The sequence below is a fragment of the Bombina bombina genome, chromosome 2 (assembly GCF_027579735.1).
Source record: "Bombina bombina isolate aBomBom1 chromosome 2, aBomBom1.pri, whole genome shotgun sequence".
Taxonomy (NCBI): domain Eukaryota; kingdom Metazoa; phylum Chordata; class Amphibia; order Anura; family Bombinatoridae; genus Bombina; species Bombina bombina.
Window position 1 is genome coordinate 1,232,327,758 of NC_069500.1, and position 20,647 is coordinate 1,232,348,404.

At 37.3% G+C, this 20,647-nt stretch overlaps 1 protein-coding gene across 3 annotated transcripts in view; it reads right to left on the reverse strand.

Moving 5' to 3' along the window:
- Nucleotides 1-20,647, reverse strand: part of GABRB1 (gamma-aminobutyric acid type A receptor subunit beta1) — a 1,013,772-nt gene that overhangs the window by 244,510 nt on the left and 748,615 nt on the right. For all 3 annotated transcript variants that reach the window (XM_053703996.1, XM_053703994.1, XM_053703995.1), the window contains exon 5: nucleotides 18,872-18,954. In XM_053703996.1, coding sequence (XP_053559971.1) covers nucleotides 18,872-18,954 — 83 coding nt within the window. The remainder of the gene's footprint in view (nucleotides 1-18,871; nucleotides 18,955-20,647) is intronic.

Below are 20,647 nucleotides of genomic sequence, written 5' to 3' on the forward strand. Positions count from 1 at the left end.
AATACCTACAATTATCTACAATTAAATAAACTAACTAAAGTACAAAAAATAAAAAAGAACTAAGTTACAAAAAAAAAAAATATTTACATACATTAGAAAAATATTACAACAATTTTAAACTAATTACACCTACTCTAAGCCCCCTAATAAAATAACAAAGCCCCCCAAAATAAAAAAAATGCCCTACCCTATTCTAAAATTAAAATAGAAAAGCTCTTTTACCTTACCAGCCCTTAAAAGGGCCCTTTGCAGGGCATGCCCCAAAGAATTCAGCTCTTTTGCCTGTAAAAAAAAACATACAATACCCCCCCAACATTACAACCCACCACCCACATACCCCTAATCTAACCCAAACCCCCCTTAAATAAACCTAACACTAAGCCCCTGAAGATCTCCCTACCTTGTCTTCACCACACCGGGTCCCGATCGGTCCAGAAGAGCCTCCGAAGTCTTCATCCAAGCCCAAGCGCGGGCTGAAGAGTGACGTCCATCCTCCGGCTGAAGTCTTGATCCAAGCGGCGGCTAAAGAATTCCATCTTCGGCAGAAGTCTTCATCCTATCCGGGCAGAAGAGTAGATCCGGACCGGCAAACATCTTCATCCAAGCCGCATCTTCTATGTTCTTCCATCCGATGACGAGCGGCTCCATCTTGAAGACCTCCGGCGCAGATCCATCCTCTTCTTCCGACGACTAGACGACGAATGAAGGTTCCTTTAAGGGACGTCATCCAAGATGGCGTCCCTCGAATTCCAATTGGCTGATAGGATTCTATCAGCCAATCGGCATAAAGGTAGGAAAATTCTGATTGGCTGATGGAATCAGCCAATCAGATTCAAGTTCAATCCGATTGGCTGATCCGATCAGCCAATCAGATTGAGCTCGCATACTATTGGCTGTTCCGATCAGATTAGGGGTTAATACTATTTATTATAGGGTTATTGAGGCGGGAGTGAGGCGGATTAGGGGTTAATACATTTATTATAGTGGCGGTGAGGTCCGGTCGGCAGATTAGGGGTTAATAATTGTAGGTAGGTGGAGGTGACGTTGGGGGCGGCAGATTAGGGGTTAATAAATATAATATAGGGGTCGGCGGTGTTAGGGGCAGCAGATTAGGGGTACATAGGGATAACGTAGCTGGCGGCGGTGTGCGGTCGGCAGATTAGGGGTTAAAACTTTTTAATAGAGTGTGGGGGGGCCTCGGTTTAGGGGTACATAGGTAGTTTATGGGTGTTAGTGTACTTTAAAGCACAGTAGTTAAGAGCTTTATAAACCGGCGTTAGCCCAGAAAGCTCTTAACTACTGACTTTTTTCTGCGGCTGGAGTTTTGTCGTTAGATTTCTAACGCTCACTTCAGCCAAGACTCTAAATACCGGCGTTAGAAAGATCCCATTGAAAAGATAGGATACGCAAATGGCGTAGGGGGATCTGCGGTATTGAAAAGTCGCGGCTGCAAAGTGAGCGTTAGACCCTTTCCTGACTGACTCTAAATACCAGCGGTAGCCCAAAACCAGCGTTAGGAGCCTCTAACGAATGAATGTTAAAAGCTAATGTTTTATGTAAGGTCTCAGAACAAAATAAAACGTATTTTGGCCAAGGAGAAAACTTAAAGGGACAGCCAAGTCAAAATTAAACTTTCATGATTCAGATAGGGTGTGCAATTCTAAACAACTTTCCAATTTACTTTTATTATCAAATTTGCTATGTTCTCGTGGTATTCTTTGGTGAAAGCTAAACCTAGGTAGGCTCATATGCCCTTGAAGGCCGCCTCCTATGTCAGTGCATTTTGACAGTTTATCACAGCTAGACAATGCTAGCTCATGTGTGCCATATAGATACAATTGTGCTCACTCCTTATGAGTCAGCACAGATTGGTTTAAATGGAATCTGTCAAAAGAACTGAGATAAGGGGGCAGTCCGCAAAGGCTTAGATACAAGGTAATCGCAGAGGTAAAAAGTATATTAATATAACAATGTGGGATATGTAGAGATGGGGAATGGGTAATAAAGGGATAATCTATCTTTTTAAACAATAACAAATTTCAAACACACTGTCCCTTTAACAGTATAATATACAACATGAGCTTAAAAAATAAACAATAAGACAATATATTTATGAAACTGGGTAATGCTTATTTGGATAGTAGTTCCCATTCAACAGAAATGAACCATCACTCACATTTCTTATCTGATGCACTATTTGTCTTTATTGGATGATTGCACAATTGCAAACTTTTTCATCCTGAACTCCAAGAAAATAGCCTGTGCTTCTTATGAGGGAACAAAAAAAAAACAATAGTTAATGATAGCATAGGAGGAAACAAAGGGACAAGTGCAGGACTGGGAGGTGTACAGCTGCCAATCATCCCAGAGAACAAGATTTTCAAAGGGGTAATATCTGTTTATTATGTATCACTGTACTAATGATAGGGTACTTGCCATTTGCCATATCATTTAGTAAAGGTTTGTTTTTAGAAGAGACTCTGTTATTCTTTCCATAGAATCAACTTGTTAGAAAGAACAAAGCTCTTTGGAAGTTGGTTGAATCTAAATACAACTGATTTGTGATTATATACAGTACTACTTGTTTTCCCAGACTTACCAGTTTATGCACAATATCAAAATAATACCCTAGACATCAATTTTCATTCAGTAGTTATAGACAGGAGGCATTTTGCTGTTGTGTCCCACCATGTTTTCCAGATTACTTGCAGAGCTGTCTCTGAATCTGCAGTTTGTGCCTGGGTTTTGCTTCAATCTCACTGTTAACTACAAATGTTTGGTGTAGTTTTAAATGTTGTTCTCATACACTGATATATGCCCATGTTTTGAGTCATTTTATCTGTTCTCTGGGTAGGAATATCTTTTCTACAGACTTCCATGTATGACCCACTATTGCTTCTTGATCTGCCTTTCGATCATGGCTTATTTTGAATACCTGTGTATCCTGCTGCCTTGTTATTGGTAACTGCCTGAATACCTTTATGACTGTTTTACTGGGCTGTGGCTATTAAAAATTGCGACCATTTAACCTCTTACTTACTTAATACTTGTGTATGACACTGCTTGCCTTACTGGATTGTGCCCATCTATATAAAGATTAACCTTTTGCTGAATAGTGAATAACTCTTGTTTCTACTATTTTATTTCCCAGGTCTTTAATTTAATGTATATGATCAAATTGATCCAGTTTTGTAGTAGCTCTTGTTCCAGTTATCCTGTGTGACATTCACATCACTGAGTCTATGTCACCAGATTGCTCCAGCCTTGCAGTATCTCTTATTCCAGCTACCCTGTTTGCCATTTACTGGATTGAGTTTATATGCCCTGTTTGCTGCTTCACCCACATTATTACACTCCAGTCTTCAACTGATGCACCGCCCATTGCTTGTTGCATCCACTGCTATGTGGAATGTTACTTTTAGGTCTAAGGTCTATTAATACTTATACAAGTGGGAGAATTATCAAGGTTATTCAAGTGTGTCAATGCAAAGTGACACTTATATGTTGTATGTGGTGCTCCATGGCAGTTGACTATTCTTGGTTATTCTATGTGTAAGATGTAATAAAGATAGATAGAAAGATAGATCCACATATTTTTCATCTTCATTTAGTTAAGTACTACAAATATAAAGTGTTGAAACTTAGTACCTTAGTATGAAACAACTTCCAGATATTTTAATATTTATTGTGTCTATATTCACTGTCACTGGAAGTTGAAAGAATTTGGTGTCTTCATCACAGTAATGTCCTCCTCTTGCAATGTATTTATAGAGAAATAGGTTGAGCCCACTGACAAATTCACAAGGGCAATTGAATGACTTTCACATAAGGCTGTTAAGTCACTAGAGGAATGAAATTTACTTGTGGCTAAAGGTAAATCTTTGTTTATACAGTTATATGAGTCACTGAACAAGTTATGTAACTGTTCTCAAGAAAATGCCTAAAGCTAAGTGAGAAGCGATAGGATTTTCAAAAACATTTAATAACACAAGCTTTGAAACACACTTTGAATAAAACATGGCCTTTATAGCAGCCAATTCTACAATATTAATCTGCAAATCTATTTTTTGTAAATATGTAAGCTATAGACGTGAATTCAATCAACATCATCTGTTGTAAAGCTTTAACCCCTAGGTTGGCAGAGAGTGTCAGTACTCTCTGGTCAGCAAGGGGTTAATAAATAATGGTAATATACTGTTTAATTCAAAGCATTCTAGTTTGAATTATTTATAGTTGGTTTCCTCATCTGTATAAGAAACATTGTTAGCAGTTTTGTGCTAATTTAATTTAAAACTTAAAAGTTATTTTTGCAGCAAACCATGTGCCTTTACAAAAACAAAAGAATGTATTCAATCTACTTAGACTGGATATTTGTAGTTCTTTTATAATGTAATGTTAAAGAAAAACAAACTGCGATCAAAGATTCCACCATTAAAAATAAAATGCATACATTTATATAAAAACGTAATTTATCCAATGCAAACATTTCACAATAAAAGCCAGATATGTTTAATTGCTTAAGTCACCACTTTGCACACTTAACACCAGCACCAAAACCTCATTCCAACTGTGAAGCATGGTGGGGGTAGCATCATGGTTTGGGGATACTTTGCTGCATCAGGGTCTGGATGCCTTAAAATCATTGAGGGAAGAATTAATTCAAAATTGTATAAAATATTTTTAAAGGAAAATGTCAGGGTAGCTGTCTATGACCTCAAGCTAAAGAGGTTGGGTTATGCAACAAGACAATAACCCAAAGCACACAAGTAAATCAATTTGTGTCACAACAAAGATGATTCGTGTTTTGGAATGGCAAAGTAAATCAACTTGTGTCACAACGAAGATGATTCGTGTTTTGGAAAGACAAATTCATGACCTTAACCCTATTAAAATGCTGTGCCATGATCTGAAGAGGGATGTGCAACTAAAATCTAATACTATTGATGAACTGAAATGGATTTGTAAGGAGGAATGGTCCAAAATCCATCCTCAAAGTTGTGCAAATCTTATAAGCAGATACAGGAAACAATTAGTGTGGGTTGTTGCTGCTAAAAGGAGGATTGACAACTTACTAAATGTAAGGGTTTGGTGTGTTATTAGTTTGGTCAGAATGTGTTGGTCTACAATTGTGACTTAGATTAAGATCAAAATACATTTTGGGCCAGATTGGAGCACAAATGGTTGCGTCCAAGGGGTATATTGCAAGGGTTTGTGCTCATCGGGCTTACTGCTCATATTATGAGTTGAAAGTAAACGCGATCTCGATTTACGCAAGAATCATTAATGCGACTTCAGAGCTCTGGTAAACTGTTTTGCGAAACATAAAAGTTGCACAAAACACATAAAAAATACATTACAAAGTACACTTACAATTTAAAATTATTAAAACAAAAATATTGCACACAAAAGTAATAAAGTTTTAAAGATAGAAGATCTTAGGTGTTATAAAAAAAAACAGACAGGCCAAGGGCTTTAACATTGAGATACATACATGTTAGGGCTGGGCGATATGGGCAAAAATGCAAATAGCGATTTTGGACCCCAAAAAATCGTTATTTTCTTATAAATGACTATAACACCTTAATTTTTCAATAAAAAATGTATTTAACACTACAGAATTCTCAATGTCCAATACACTCTTGGAGCATACAAATACAAACCACAAAATAGTTAAAATAAAATTAACTGCCTGTGCTGTGGTTACATAGTAGCCACTAGCCAGTTCTTAGGTCTTCTGACACAACATTGTCATGTTTTTTTGGGCAGTCATTCTAACTTTGGTATGATTAAGATATGAACTTCCCATACATCATAAAAAAATATATCTTTCAAAAACGAAACCTCTTCTTTAAAAAATAAAGTCTTGTTGAAGGGTTTAAAAACATTTCAGAATGTATTTCACACTAGTTTGGGCCGTGCATTGCACTGGGCTGTGCATTGCTACAACAACACATGTTCACATTTTCAAAGTGAACATTTTATAAGTGAGGCATTAAAAATAGAATTATACAAGAATTCAACAAGAATTGGGCAAGGGGCAAGACACAAGGCAAGTACTTTTGTAATATTATGTTTCATATACCTTTTGTTTTCTTATGCAATTCCTGCTGTAATCCTGTGTCTTAACACATGTGTTTAACTGGTTCCCACTTTTGTAAAAATGTTCAATATATTCATAATCATTTTTGCAACCTCTTGTCTCTATAACAAACTACATTATTCAATTACTCCTTCTCCCTCTCCACCTGCACTGTTCATTAACCCATCTCTCTTAAACTCACCTTACTTTTGTACTCATGAACTTTACCAATTCCTAAACACTCTCTCCTCCCTGCAGCTCATCTCAAAAACAATCTCACTACTGCAAATCCGTATCTCATCTCATGTCACTCTACCTCTTGCTTTTACTTACTGATGGGACATCTTCCCTAATCCTGGTCCCCAACCACTGCCTAGCTGTGCATATCCATGTGTACTGTCCCATAGACTCTGAAAACAAAACTCTGCAAACCTTAATCACATTCTTCTTGCATCGAAAGCCACTACCCCTTTCACTTGCGCACTCTGGAACTCTCGCTCTGTTTGCAACAAGCTCACTTCTATACATGACCTCTTCATCTCCCGCTCCCTCAACCTTCTGGCCCTAACAGAAACAGAAATGAAATCAGCTCTCAACATAATTCCATTCTCTCGCCCCACCTTAAACTTAGCTCATTCTCCCCTGTTACTGAGGAAGAAGTTTCGGCACTTATACTGCGCTCTCACCTCACTACCTGTCCCCTTTACCCTATCCCCTCACAGCTACTCCTCTCCCTCTTTGCTACCCTTACCCCTATACTAACACGCATTTTCAACCTCTCCCTCAGCACCGGCATATTTCCCTCATTGCTGAAACATGCACTGGTCACACCTATCCTCAAAAAACCTTCCCTTGATCCCGCCTCCCAATCCAACTATCGCCCGCCCTATTTCCCTCCTCCCTCTTGCCTCAAAGCTTCTTGAAAAACTAGTATATGCATGCCTATCCCATTTCCTTACGTTAAACTCCCTTCTTGACCCTTGTAATCTGGATTTCGTCCCCATCACTCCACAGAGACAGCTATTGTTAAGGTTACTAATGACCTACTTACAGCAAAATTAAAAGGCTACTTCTCTCTGCTTATCCTTCTTGATCTGTCCACAGCCTTTGACACTGTTAACCACCCTCTCTTGCTCCAAACCCTCCAATCCTTCGGCATCTGTGACACAGCCCTTTCATGGCTCTCTTCCTACCTGTCAAACTGTACCTTTAGTGTAGCCTTCTCTGTGGCCTCCTCTGCCCCATCACCACTTTCTGTCGGAGTACCACAAGGCTCTGTACTCGGTCCCCTTCTCTTCTCAATCTACACGTCATCACTAGGTTCCCTAATAAAGTCCCACGGTTTCCAATATCATTTGTATGCTGACGACACCCAAATCTACTTCTCTGCACCAGACCTATCTCCTTCCTTGCTAACCCGTGTCACTGTCTTTCTCACATCTCTTCCTGGATGTCTTCTCACTACCTCAAGCTAAATCTCTCCAAAACTGAGCTCCTCATTTTCCCCCTTCTTCCAAAATCTCCACCCCCAATCTCTCTATAACTGTCGACAACTCCATCATTACCCCTAGCCCACATGCCCGATGTCTCGGGGTCACATATGACTCAGATCTTTCTTTCACTCCTCACATTCAGTCCTTGGCTAAAGCCTGCCGCTTCCACCTTAAAAACATCTTGAAAATTAGACTCTTCCTTAAACAAGACACAACTACAATTTTAATCCACTCTCTCATTCTTTCCCGCCTTGATTACTACAACTCTGTCCTCTCTGGTCTCCCCACCTGCCGCCTAGCTCCTTTACAATCCATAATAAATGCCTCTGCCAGACTCATCTTCCTTACACGTCGCTCTTCATCTGCTGCACCTCTCTGCCAATCCCTTCACTGGCTTCCTCTCGCCTCTAGGATCAAACACAAAATTCTCACTCTGACATACAAAGCCCTCAACTGCACTGCTCCCCCCTATATCTTAGACCTTATCTCCAGATACTCTCCCTCCCGTCCCCTTCGCTCTGCTCATGACCTCCTACTCTCCTCCTCTCCGGTTACCTCATTGCACTCCCATTTACAGGACTTCTCCAGACTGGCTCCCATCTTGTGGAACTCTCTGCCTCACTCCACAAGACTCTCCCCTAGTTTTGAAAGCTTCAAGTGCTCCCTAAAGACTCTACTGTTCAGGGATGCATACATCCTATGATAACCTTACTTTATACCAGTTCCACTCCTCCATCACTATCCCCTGACCCCCCTTAGCATGTAAGCCTAAGAACCATGCTGTTTGTAGATCACCTTCTTAAGAGATGACTACAACAGTGCAACTCTTGGCAGGGCCCTCTACCCATTTGATCCCTATATTTGTTTTGTCGTACTCCCACTTTGTTTATAGTGCTGTGAAATCTGTTGGCGCTCTACAAATAACTGATAATAATAAAAATGTGCACCATGGAAAATAGATCAGACAGTAGAGTAAAAGTGCACTTGTACTTCACTGTCTGAGCTATTTTCCGTGGTGCACTTTCTGAACTGTTTGCATCAATAAATACATTCTTTAAAAGAAGAGGCTTAATTTTTTCTATGTAAACAGGCTTTATTTTACCTGTGTAGGCAGCTGTGACTGCTGCTATCAGAGCTGAGGCAAAACAGCAAATTCCTACATAGCGCAGCTCCTGCATAGCCTCTCTACTCCCCCCACCCCCTCCTTTCCCTAGAGAAGCCTGCTCGCAATGAACAGTTACAGCCAGCCCTCCTGTACATCATAGGTGATGTCATGGGGCGGGGCTAAATGGCATACTTTTTTAAAATTGCAGCGATTAATCGCGGTTTTAAATCACATATGCGATTAATCGTGCAGCCCTAATACATATACATGTCTAACAATAGATATATATGTGTGTGTATATATATATATATATAGTAAAGAAGATGAATGGAAGCACTCACTGGACGTCAGCAATTTGTGAACCAAAAAATTTATTTATTTGTGACGTTTCGGGACCTTAAACGTCCCTTCCTCTGACAACCAGAAACTACATACTAACAGACTAATAAAGGTTTGTAAAACCCTCCCCTAGTGAGGCCACCAATCTCTGGAGACCGTGTGCAAACATATCAAGGTCTGTCATTATGGTGAAAACGTGTTAAAACATAACTAAATATTCTCATTTTAAATAAATACTGTATACAAGAGCAATTAGTCAAATATTCCGCTGTATAATACAAATGTGAATGTAAATGTAAGGAGGAATCCCGCCTGTTATCACAAAACCAAATCCGGTTTAGTCCTCACTGCCGGATGGAACAATCCACAAACCACCCTCTAGGGTTGTGTGATCCGCCTCAGTATATACATAGGTATAAATATATATTGTACCAAAATACCATCAGATATATGTAGAAATATGTATTTATGAATAAATAGAACATATTTTGTTACGTGCAGAACATTGTAATATTAATTATTACAATATATGAAACTAAATGTAAAATATCCATGAATGACTTTCCCTAAAAATAATACAGCATCACTTAAAATATCACAAATATATTTGTGTATTCATTGCTATGGATATGATAATGTCTATTTGTTTAGGTCATTAACATAGTAGGATAATGCAACATTAACACATATTTTAATAGATTTACTTTAAAGAGTGTGGAAATCAACATCTGAATATGTTAGAAAAAATATGTTACATTTCAACTAGATAAAGCTAAAAGGGCATACAACATTTTGCTTCAATGTAAAACATGTGCATGCCCCACAATCCTCAGAGAGGTAAAATGGCAAATTATTTTACCCACACTATCTTCAAAATTATGTAAACTGCCTAAACCAGCTAATTGATTTCAAAGCATTTTGAAGAAAACTTAGGTTACAAATTTTGCTTTTTGGCCTTCCCAGGGAGCATAGGACAAGTGCAATTTATAGCGAGAAGTAAGAAATGTTTAGCGTCCCTTTAAAATGCATTTGCAATAATCATGAATGTTTGTAAATGTTCTACATTCTTTTAGAATGATTAACTGTCGTCAATCACTATTCATTATTTTTAATGAATGCGTCAAAACATTAGCACATACTGTTCCTATTCATTGGTTCTATAGTTTATCAACTTCTACCACTTTTTTCTTTTGACACTACAAAAACAGTATAATAAAATTACAAACTAAATACTGGAGAATGTGCCTGCTGTTTTTGCAATGATCATCAAATATTATTATTATTATCATCATCATTAATATGTTTAGTGCTGGGCAATGCTTTACCATTCAGTACATAGCACATAAACAGAGGAGACTTTGTTTGAAAGACGCAGTGCTTACTGTGAAATGATAGATTTCCTGACCAGTGGAGATATGTGAGACACAGACTTTTTTGAAGTGCTGGTGAAAACAAGGTGTCTTTCTGTATGTTATGTGGAATGACACAGACCAAGTTCCACGTACAATTTGATGCTGGTAATTCCGGTACATATCTGTTACTGTTAGGCATGCCATTCAGATCTTTCGTCATGATTATTCAGCTCTTTCCGGAGCCAGATTCCTTCTTGTAAAAGTGCAACACACTAATATCTGGATCTTAGTGTGTTCCACTTTCATAAGCAGTTAACTGTCTCCGAAAGAGCAGAATATTACGAGTGGCTTCCTTCTTCTACATTTGGTTCACCACAAATTATCTGAATGCTACTACATAATAACAATAATAATAATAATAATAATATACTACATAATAACAATCCTATAGCCAATGAGCATCAGTAAAGTAATGTGGAATTATTTTGGTATAGAAACCTTAAAGGGAGTTGAAACCCAAATTTCAAGACACCAATCAAGCGCTACCCAGGTGCTGAACCAAAAATGTGCCGGCTTTTAAGCTTACATACCTGCTTTTCAAATAAAGATACCAAGAGAACTAAGAAAGATTGATAATAGGAGCAAATGAGAAAGTTGCATAAAATTGCATCCTCTATCTGAATCAAGATAGAAAAAATGTGGGTTTCATATCCCTTTAATTGAAAAGAACGGGTCAATAACCAGTTCTTAGATTTGTCTTGCCTTTTTATTATGTGTCTTCACAGTATGATTCTTTCTTATCTGCTAATTCTGCTGTTTAATTGTGCAGGGATTGCAGCAAAACAAAATAAAATCCTGACATCAACACAATTTCTATATTGGTACATAATTCATGCATAAATTCTGATTTTCATCCAAGTTGAGATTTTTACTTTAGAGTTTGGCCGCAGCAAGATAAGTTTTCCAGCAGAGCTCAAAAGCTAAAGCGTTGATGTGAATGTCACAACCCAAATCAGCAATTTATATTTGCTGCCCATGGATCACTAGCATAAAAAAGAACTTGAGTCCCAAAGATGCATTGGTAAAAGCTATAGGGAACTTGTATCTAAATAAAAAAAAAAGAGTTTAGCGAAAATGGCAGCATTTCCTTATTTTTTGCAGTGGGCACATACAGTTGTAACCTTTTTTATTCTATGCTTCAGATCACTCATCAAACAGCCAAAATTCCTTTTAAAAAGACATCAAACTCAAGACTGAAATGAGCCTATTTCATTATAGTTTTACATGCAATATTTTTTTGCAATACACATGCACCAGTCTACTATGTATACACATATAAATACATACATATATATACACACACAAATATATAGCACAGTCAACAGTGCCGTGACATCATAAGAGGGCGGCTTACAAGAGGTTACTCTATCACGTTACTCATTGGTATACAAGCTCTCGGCAAAGAGAGTCCCTGGAGGGGAAAGCGAGCCGCTCTATCTGATGGACACGGACTTCCCTTGGTAAAAGGTATCCCTTGTACACTTTCCAACAGGATTCCAGGATCGGCCCAGTTCCACCTTGAGTGCGGTTATAAACCGGGGTCATTTGCTGGACATTTAGTTTGGAATGAATATAAGTGAAATTGTGCCTTCCATATATAACATTCAGATAGATTACGAGTTGTGCGTTATGAGTGAAAAAGCATCGTTATGGCTCTTTTTCACTACCGCTGGTATTACAGGTGTTGTAGGTATAGCTGTACTGCACACCTTTTTGGCCATCATGCAACGTAAGTACCGCACTTTATAGAAAGTCCTTTTTCAATGGGACTTCCACAGCGCCGGTATTACAAGTTTTGCCTCGGAGGCCAAAAAGTGAGCGGTGCAGCCTATAACTACAACATCTGTATCGCCACCTGAAAGTCAGTAGTTATGAGTTTAACGTTACAAAGCTGTACCATAAAACTCATAACTAAAGTGTTACAAACTACACTAACACCCATAAACTACAGTTGCAAGAAAAAGTATGTGAACCCTTTGGAATGATATGGATTTCTGCACAAATTGGTCATAAAATGTGATCTGATCATCATCTAAGTCACAACAATAGACAATCACAGTCTGCTTAAACTAATAACACACAAAGAATGAAATGTTGCCATGTTTTTATTGAACACACCATGTAAACATTCACAGTGCAGTTGGAAAAAGTATGTGAACCTCTAGACTAATGACATCTCCAATAGCTAATTGGAGTGAGATGTCAGCCAACTGGAGTCCAATCAATGAAATGAGATTGGAGGTGTTGGTTACAGCTGCCCTGCCCTATAAAAACACACACCAGTTCTGGGTTTGCTTTTCACAAGAAGCATTGTCTGATGTGAATGATGCCTCGCACAAAAGAGCTCTCAGAAGACCTACGATTAAGAATTGTTGACTTGCATAAAGCTGGAAAGGGTTATAAAAGTATCTCCAAAAGCCTTGCTGTTCATCAGTCCATGGTAAGACAAATTGTCTATAAATGGAGAAAGTTCAGCACTGCTACTACTCTCCCTAGAAGTGGCCGTCCTGTAAAGATGACTGCAAGAGCACAGCGCAGAATGCTCAATGAGGTGAAGAAGAATCCTAGAGTGTCAGCTAAAGACTTACAAAAGTCGCTGGCAAATGCTAACATCCCTGTTAGCACATCTACAATACGTAAAACACTAAACCATAATGGATTTCATGGGAGGATACCACAGAGGAAGCCACTGCTGTCCAAACAAAACATTGCTGCACGTTTACAGTTTGCACAAGAGCACCTGGATGTTCCACAGCAGTACTGGCAAAATATTCTGTGGACAGATGAAACCAAAGTTGAGTTGTTTGGAAGAAACACAAAACACTATGTGTGGCGAAAAAGAGGCACAGCACACCAACATCAAAACCTCATTCCAACTGTGAAGTATGGTGGTGGGGGCATCATGATTTGGGGCTGCTTTGCTGCGTCAGGGACTGGATGGATTGCTATTATCGAAGGAAAAATGAATTCCCAAGTTTATCAAGACATTTTTCAAGAGAACTTAAGGCCATCTATCTACCAGCTGAAGCTCAACAGAAGATGGGTGTTGCAACAGGACAATGACCCAAAGCATAGAAGTAAATCAACAACAGAATGGCTTAAACAGAAGAAAATACGCCTTCTGAAGTGGCCCAGTCAGAGTCCTGACCTCAACCCGATTGAGATGCTGTGGCATGCCCTCAAGAAAGCGATTCACAAAAGACATCCCAAGAATATTGCTGAACTGAAACAGTTCTGTAAAGAGGAATGGTCAAGAATTACTCCTGACCGTTGTGCACGTCTGATCTGCAACTACAGGAAACGTTTGGTTGAAGTTATTTCTGCCAAAGGAGGTTCAACCAGTTATTAAATCCAAGGGTTCACATACTTTTTCCACCTGCACTGTGAATGTTTACATGGTGTGTTCAATAAAAGCATGGCAACATTTCTTTCTTTGTGTGTTATTAGTTTAAGCAGACTGTGATTGTCTATTGTTGTGACTTAGATGATGATCAGATCACATTTATGACCAATTTGTGCAGAAATCCATATCATTCCAAAGGGTTCACATACTTTTTCTTGCAACTGTACCTATTAACCCCTAAACCAAGGCCCTCCTGCATTGCAAACACTAAAATAAAATTATTAACCCCAAATCTGCTGCTCCGGACATCACCGCCACTATAATAAACATATTAACCCCTAAACCGCAGCACTCCCGCATCGCAAACACTAGTTAAACATTATTAACCCCTAATCTGCTGTCCCCAATGCCGTCGCCATCTACATACACTTATTAACCCCTAATCTGCTGTCCCTAACATCGCCGCAACTTACATTACTGTTATTAAACCCTAATCTGCTGCCCCCAAAATCGCCGCCACCTAACTACACTTATTAACCCCTAATCTGCTGCCCTCAATGTTGCCGCCACTATACTAAAGTTATTAACCCCTAAACCTAACACTAAGTCTAACTCTAACGTAACCCTAACACCCACTAACTTTAACATAATTATAATAATTCCAATTTTTTTTTACAATTAATACCTAAATAATTCCTATTTAAAACTAAATAAATACTTACCTGTAAAATAAAACCTAAGCTAGCTTATGTTTTATTCTTATTTCACAGGTAAGTTTGTATTTATTTTAACTAGGTAGATTAGTTATTAAATAGTTATTAACTATTTACTAATTACCTAGTTAAAATAAATACAAATTTACCTGTAACATAAAACCTAACCTGTCTTACAGTAAAACCTAACAATACACTAAAATTAAATAAATTACATTCCGTTTTCGCAGTTTATGTTAGGGTGTTAGGTTTAAACATAAAAAAAAAAATTCCCCATAGACATCAATGGGACAGCTTTACGCTCTGTGATTGCAGGTGTTAGTCTTTTTTATGGGGAAATTGTGCACGAGCACGTAACAGTAGCTCAAAGCAGCGCTGGTATTTGTGTGCGGTATGGAGCTGCCATATCACCAGCAAACGCCGGCTTTTTTAAAACTCGTAATACCAGCACTATAGGGAGTGAAATACCGCTGAAAATGCTGTGGTCGTTAATTTCCCTATAGCGCTCAAAACTCGTAATCTGGCTGAATGTGTTTTGGTGTATATACAAAGCAAAATTAGAAATTTACATACATCTAGATTGTAAGTTCCCACGGGAACAGGGCCCTCAATTCCCCCTGTATTTGTTTGTTAAACTTTAACAAGTGGTGGGATGTATACAGCTCCTCAAATGGCTGAGGTAGTGTAAGCAATGAGGGGGAGGCTATTATACACTCCTATGGTATCAGACACTCCTGTATAATATGAATGTTGTTAAACTTTGTCTGGTGTCTTTTATGTTGGTGAAAAGTGAGGTAAGGGAATTACTGTAATTGACCAATTTGACCCCAAATGTTACCAATAGTTATACATAGACCAACACAGTCTTAAGCCTATGTATTGCAGGGAATCAATCCCATGTATAAATAATATGGGGGGTGCTCACTATCCTATGATGTAAATTCAAAAAGGAGAGAAAATAATGGATAGTCCAGAGCACTCAGTTCATTACTATTAAGTGTATGACACTCTATAAATCCACAGTGAGGCAGGGTGAGAGCGGGTTAAAAATAAAACAACATTTAATAAAGATATAATAAAATATTACAGAACACTACCAATGTGTTTAAAAACAAGTAAAAAAGAATTAGTATAATAGGGAAAGCAGACTTGCCCAGGTATATACCATATAGTGTGTATTACATGTATTCTGGGGAATATTTGGCAGAAAAGCACCCAAAAATGCTCACGGTTGCACAGAAAACTAATCTAAAAAGAGGATGAACCTCAAACAATTAGCTAGTACTAGTGCAATGCTGGAGCGGTGCCGAGTCTGTCAAATTCCCATAAGAGTCCAAATTAATTCAAATAAGGCAGCTCAGTGTTAGTGCCAAAAAGACATCTAACTGTAGCAATACCCACAAATTAACAAACACACATGAGGCAAGTAGGGGCTTTCAGTAGGAGCGCCTGGTGCGCATTTTGCCAAGCTAATGGCATTATCAAAGGCTGACCCGATCCCGGTCAGCCTCACTGCTTAAATGCTATTAAGAGCCAATCAGGGGTGAGTTTTTTTACACACCCCTAATGATAGCCAATAGTGAGTGGCCTCTTTTGATTGGATCAAATGTCTGCAACGTAACGTCAACTCGATGATGGTACATAGATGGGCGGAGTTATGTAAATGATCTGCCGTGACATACCGAGTACTGAGTACTGGTCAGATGTAATCCTGGCAAAAACGATATATAATAAATATACACGAAATCAAACTGCTTGTTATTCTGAATTCATTGTATCAGTCCCTATTTGTTAACATCATACATTACTCGTATACTGAATGGTATTATATAAACCACCTACTGGTTCAAAAATGGAGGTAAATTTACACCTATTGATGGTATTTGTTGAAGTTAGCAAGTTAAGAAGATCGAACTATAGAGTCTATCCACTTGGTGTATATTCACGCTAAGGGGAGAGAAGCGTACAAACTCACAGTGCAGTTAAAGTATCATGTGGTGCAAACATTGGAGCGGCTATCAGATATCTAAGGTCTCATAAAAATCATCGCTCTGTGGTCCGGATTAGCACCACTGCTAGATGTTCATAGTACTAAACCCTCTACTGTGCATATATTACGTGAGCTTAACTCAACAAAGAGAGTAGAGTAGAATTATTTTTTTTTATAAAATTATAATTATATATAAAACAATGATAACGAGTGTTGTAAAAGTATACCTGTGTATTAAGCACCTATTATTTAACGAAAATACGATGATCAGTGATCCTGCATATTTAACAAACAAAATGTTTGCATAATGATAATTAAGTAAAGCAACTGGTTATGTTTGACTTAGAGAGTATTTAAGGTGGCTAAAAGCATACTTGATTACTTTAGTGACATACTAGTGAGATGACAAAAAGATCGACCTTGTAAAGATCACCTGATCTAATATGTATAGAAAATTATAGATGTGTCTTGTCTTTTTGTTTCTATGTTTATTGATACATTATAGTATCTAGGTTAGCATGCACTAGCGGCTGTTAACTATTGTACAATAGGTTGACCAATCTGGGTTGTTAAGGCATGATAAAAGAAAATACATTGTAGTTCTTAGAGAAATAAACACGTATATAGTTGATGTCATTCGAAATTTAGTAGCTACAGAACATTATGCGTCATACACCATTCATATTCTCTTATTTGTTGAGAATGCTAAGTGATGTATCATCTTAGCACATGAAAATGATTCACATTATGAATTGGTTATTATCCTATATTATTATAATATGGTTTCAATAACCAATATAGTTCATCATCATTATTTTTATAAAAACAAGTTATTTAGAGTGAGAATGGTATGGTTGGATTAATGTATGGGGAGTTAGTAATCATTGTATTACAAATAAAGATAGAGGCGTTATAAGAATGAATTATAACCATCCTGTTCATTAAGACCCTGAGGTGTTAGGGTATTAAGCCAAAATATCCACCGACATTCCGCTTGTAATAGCATGTTTTCCACATTTCCAGCTCTAATTCCAGGTTTGATGACCTGTAACACTGATACTCTTAGATCTGGTTTAGTACCATGATTTTTTAAGTAGTGTTTTGCCACTGGGGTAAGAGTTTTGTTTCTCTGGTGGTCTTTTTCGCAATTTTTGCTGCTATTTATGTGTTCCCCAAGTCTTGTTCGTAATTCGCGTAGTTATACCAATTTATCTTTTACCACATTTACATGATAGGCAATACACAACGTTTTTAGTTCTGCAATAAGCAAAGTCTAGCATTCTTTTGATGCTGCCAGTCCGAGTGGTAAATTCTCTCTCGTTGAATATGTACTTGCAGAAACTGCATGACCCACATGTATAGGTACCACATATTCGTCTGTTGGTGTTTCTCCTAGTGAAATGGCATTTATATTGTATTGTACTATACTTTTATCTTTGTACCCATGAACAGTGCTGCAGAATCTGTTGGCGCTTTATAAATAAAGAATAATAATAATAAAATAATACCCGTAGACAAATTCAGATTTCTTCTGTTGGGTAGTTTATGTTATAATTATTAGCAGCGGGCCGTAGACAAAGATTGCAATCTTTTTTGTTTAAAGCGGGGTCGCTACACTGATTATATGTTGCGACTTAATATATTGTAACCAGGGTCATTGCACTGATTAAATGTTGCAACTTGATACATTGTAACCATGTTGTGGATCACAGGGGAATGTTTTCCTTCATTCCTGTATCACACAGAAACCTGACAATATAATAGGATTATGTTTTTGTAATTTAAAATAGTGCTGAATTACCTTTCTGTAAAGAAGAGGATATAGTTATCCACTTTGCATCTCTCTTTCTCTTTTGTGTATTATATGTATATATATATATATATATATATATATATATATATATATATATATACACACACACACACATACACACACATACATATTTAGACTTGTATATTAATGTATATATACAATATAGCCCTTTGCAGTCAAACACCTTGTCATATACTATATACCTTTGACCCCTTATATCTTATGAATATTTTTTTCAGACAGTGTTAATATGAGTGTCACTGTAATTTTAAATGTATTTATGTAGTGTTTTTTTTTTATTCATTACCCTTTAGGTAAGCTTTTCAGTCGTGCTAACCCGACGAGCATAAAACCTAACTTGTAATACTTTAAGTATTGATTGTGCGCCAACGTTAGTGTGCCACTTTTCGCTCTAAATGTATTATCTCTGACAAATACTGGCACCACTGGCTCGTTGAGCACGCTGGGTGTTTAAATCTAGATCTATTGCTAAATACTTCTATTGAAATCTGAAATACGCTTGTGTGCATTTCATTTTTCAGTTTATGTCCCTTATAACACAAAATGCAAAATAAAGTACTCACAGCTTTCAATTTCAAGAGTGCAGTTTTGTTCATCCAAAGGGTATCGACGTAGATCCATCATACAAGCAGCCGTGGTTGTAATCCTATAAGAGTTAAATAAAACATGTTTTGTTATACTTGTTTGTATTATATCATATTCTAAAATAAATGATCTGTATATGTTCTAAAGTAACAGCAAGCCCAGCAATAGCATATCCCAATATCTCTACTGGTCAATGATTTATGGTTTCCTGGGTATACTTAAAATCGTTTCCTATGCTACCATCAGCTACCTGAGTTTGCACATGTATTACACAAGACACTATACTAAAGGCATAAATCTTAGGTTAATAAGAACACATTTTTAATAAATTAAACACAAGCACAGCATTGTCAATTATAAAACCTTCCCAGCCAAAAAATGTTGGTCATATTTAAACACCAGCCACTAGAGTACACATCATGGGTAATAGCATTAACAATCCCAAAGGCTGGTCATGACCTCTTTCAAAATCCTGAACACTTTCTTGCTGCATTTGATTGAAATGCAATAATCCTTCACATATCTGCTGCAGAGACGATAAATGAGAATTCTTCTTATTTTTTATTTTGTCTATTACAAAATGGGAGGAATAGGCTGTTCCATGAACCTTAAAAATACCCTAGCCCTACCTCCAAAAATGTGCATATAATGTGTCCTGGTGGTATGGCTCATTGCCACCTGCTAACTAGATACATTATCCTTAAAGGGACATTAAACAGGAGCGAGCTGCACTTAGTGCTATGGCGCGGTCGGGCCGGGCTGTGACTATACAGCTGGCCCGATGCGCTGACTAAATATAACAGACCAGCTCAGCAGAGAGCGGGTCTGTAAAAGCGCCATATTTTTAACAAATTAAAAGGTAAAAAAGGCATTTATAGCTATAGCACCTAAATAATGTTATATAATTCTGAATTATGTGCAGAATTATATAACATTATTTTTAAGGTTTACTGTCCCTTTAAGTAGCTAATCAAACTTTAAAAAATACATCCACATGTTTTTCTCAAACTAAGCTTTTCTTTTAATGCATCATTCTATCTGGCATTTATTTAGGACCAAGTTGCAAGTGAAGCGGTAAGATTTTTGCGCTAATCAGGTAGCGCTCATATTACAAGTTGAAAGTAAACTATTTGTGCTCTAGCGGTAACTCGACTAGCGGAAAAATCCGAACTTAGAATATTGTGTGAACATTCACGTATTCTCCCATAGAAGTCAATGGAGAAAAAAAAGTGGAAAGAAACCTAACATCCCACTCTCCCGCAAACACCATCACATAGCCTCATTAGCGCTCACCCAACATGAAATATGTTCTTTACGTAATGGAATATGTTCTATTTATTCATAAATAAATATTTCTACATATATCTGATGGTTTTTTAAACAAGTATATATTTATACCTATATATATATATATATATATATATATACACATACATACACATACATGATTAAATGTAGCTATAGATATTTACACACACACACACACATATATATATATATATATATATATATATATATATATATATAAATATCCTACTAAAATACATAGAACATATTCTGCTATGTACAGAACATTGGAATGTGAAATATTTACAGTAAATACAAAGTTAAAACCTTTATTAAAATGAACATTGCATGTTTTCATCTACTTAACGGCAAAGGGTTTTAATGCACTTATAAATATGTCTGTATATGTATACATATATATTTATGTGTTTATGTGTGTATATATGTCTGTAAATACATATATACTC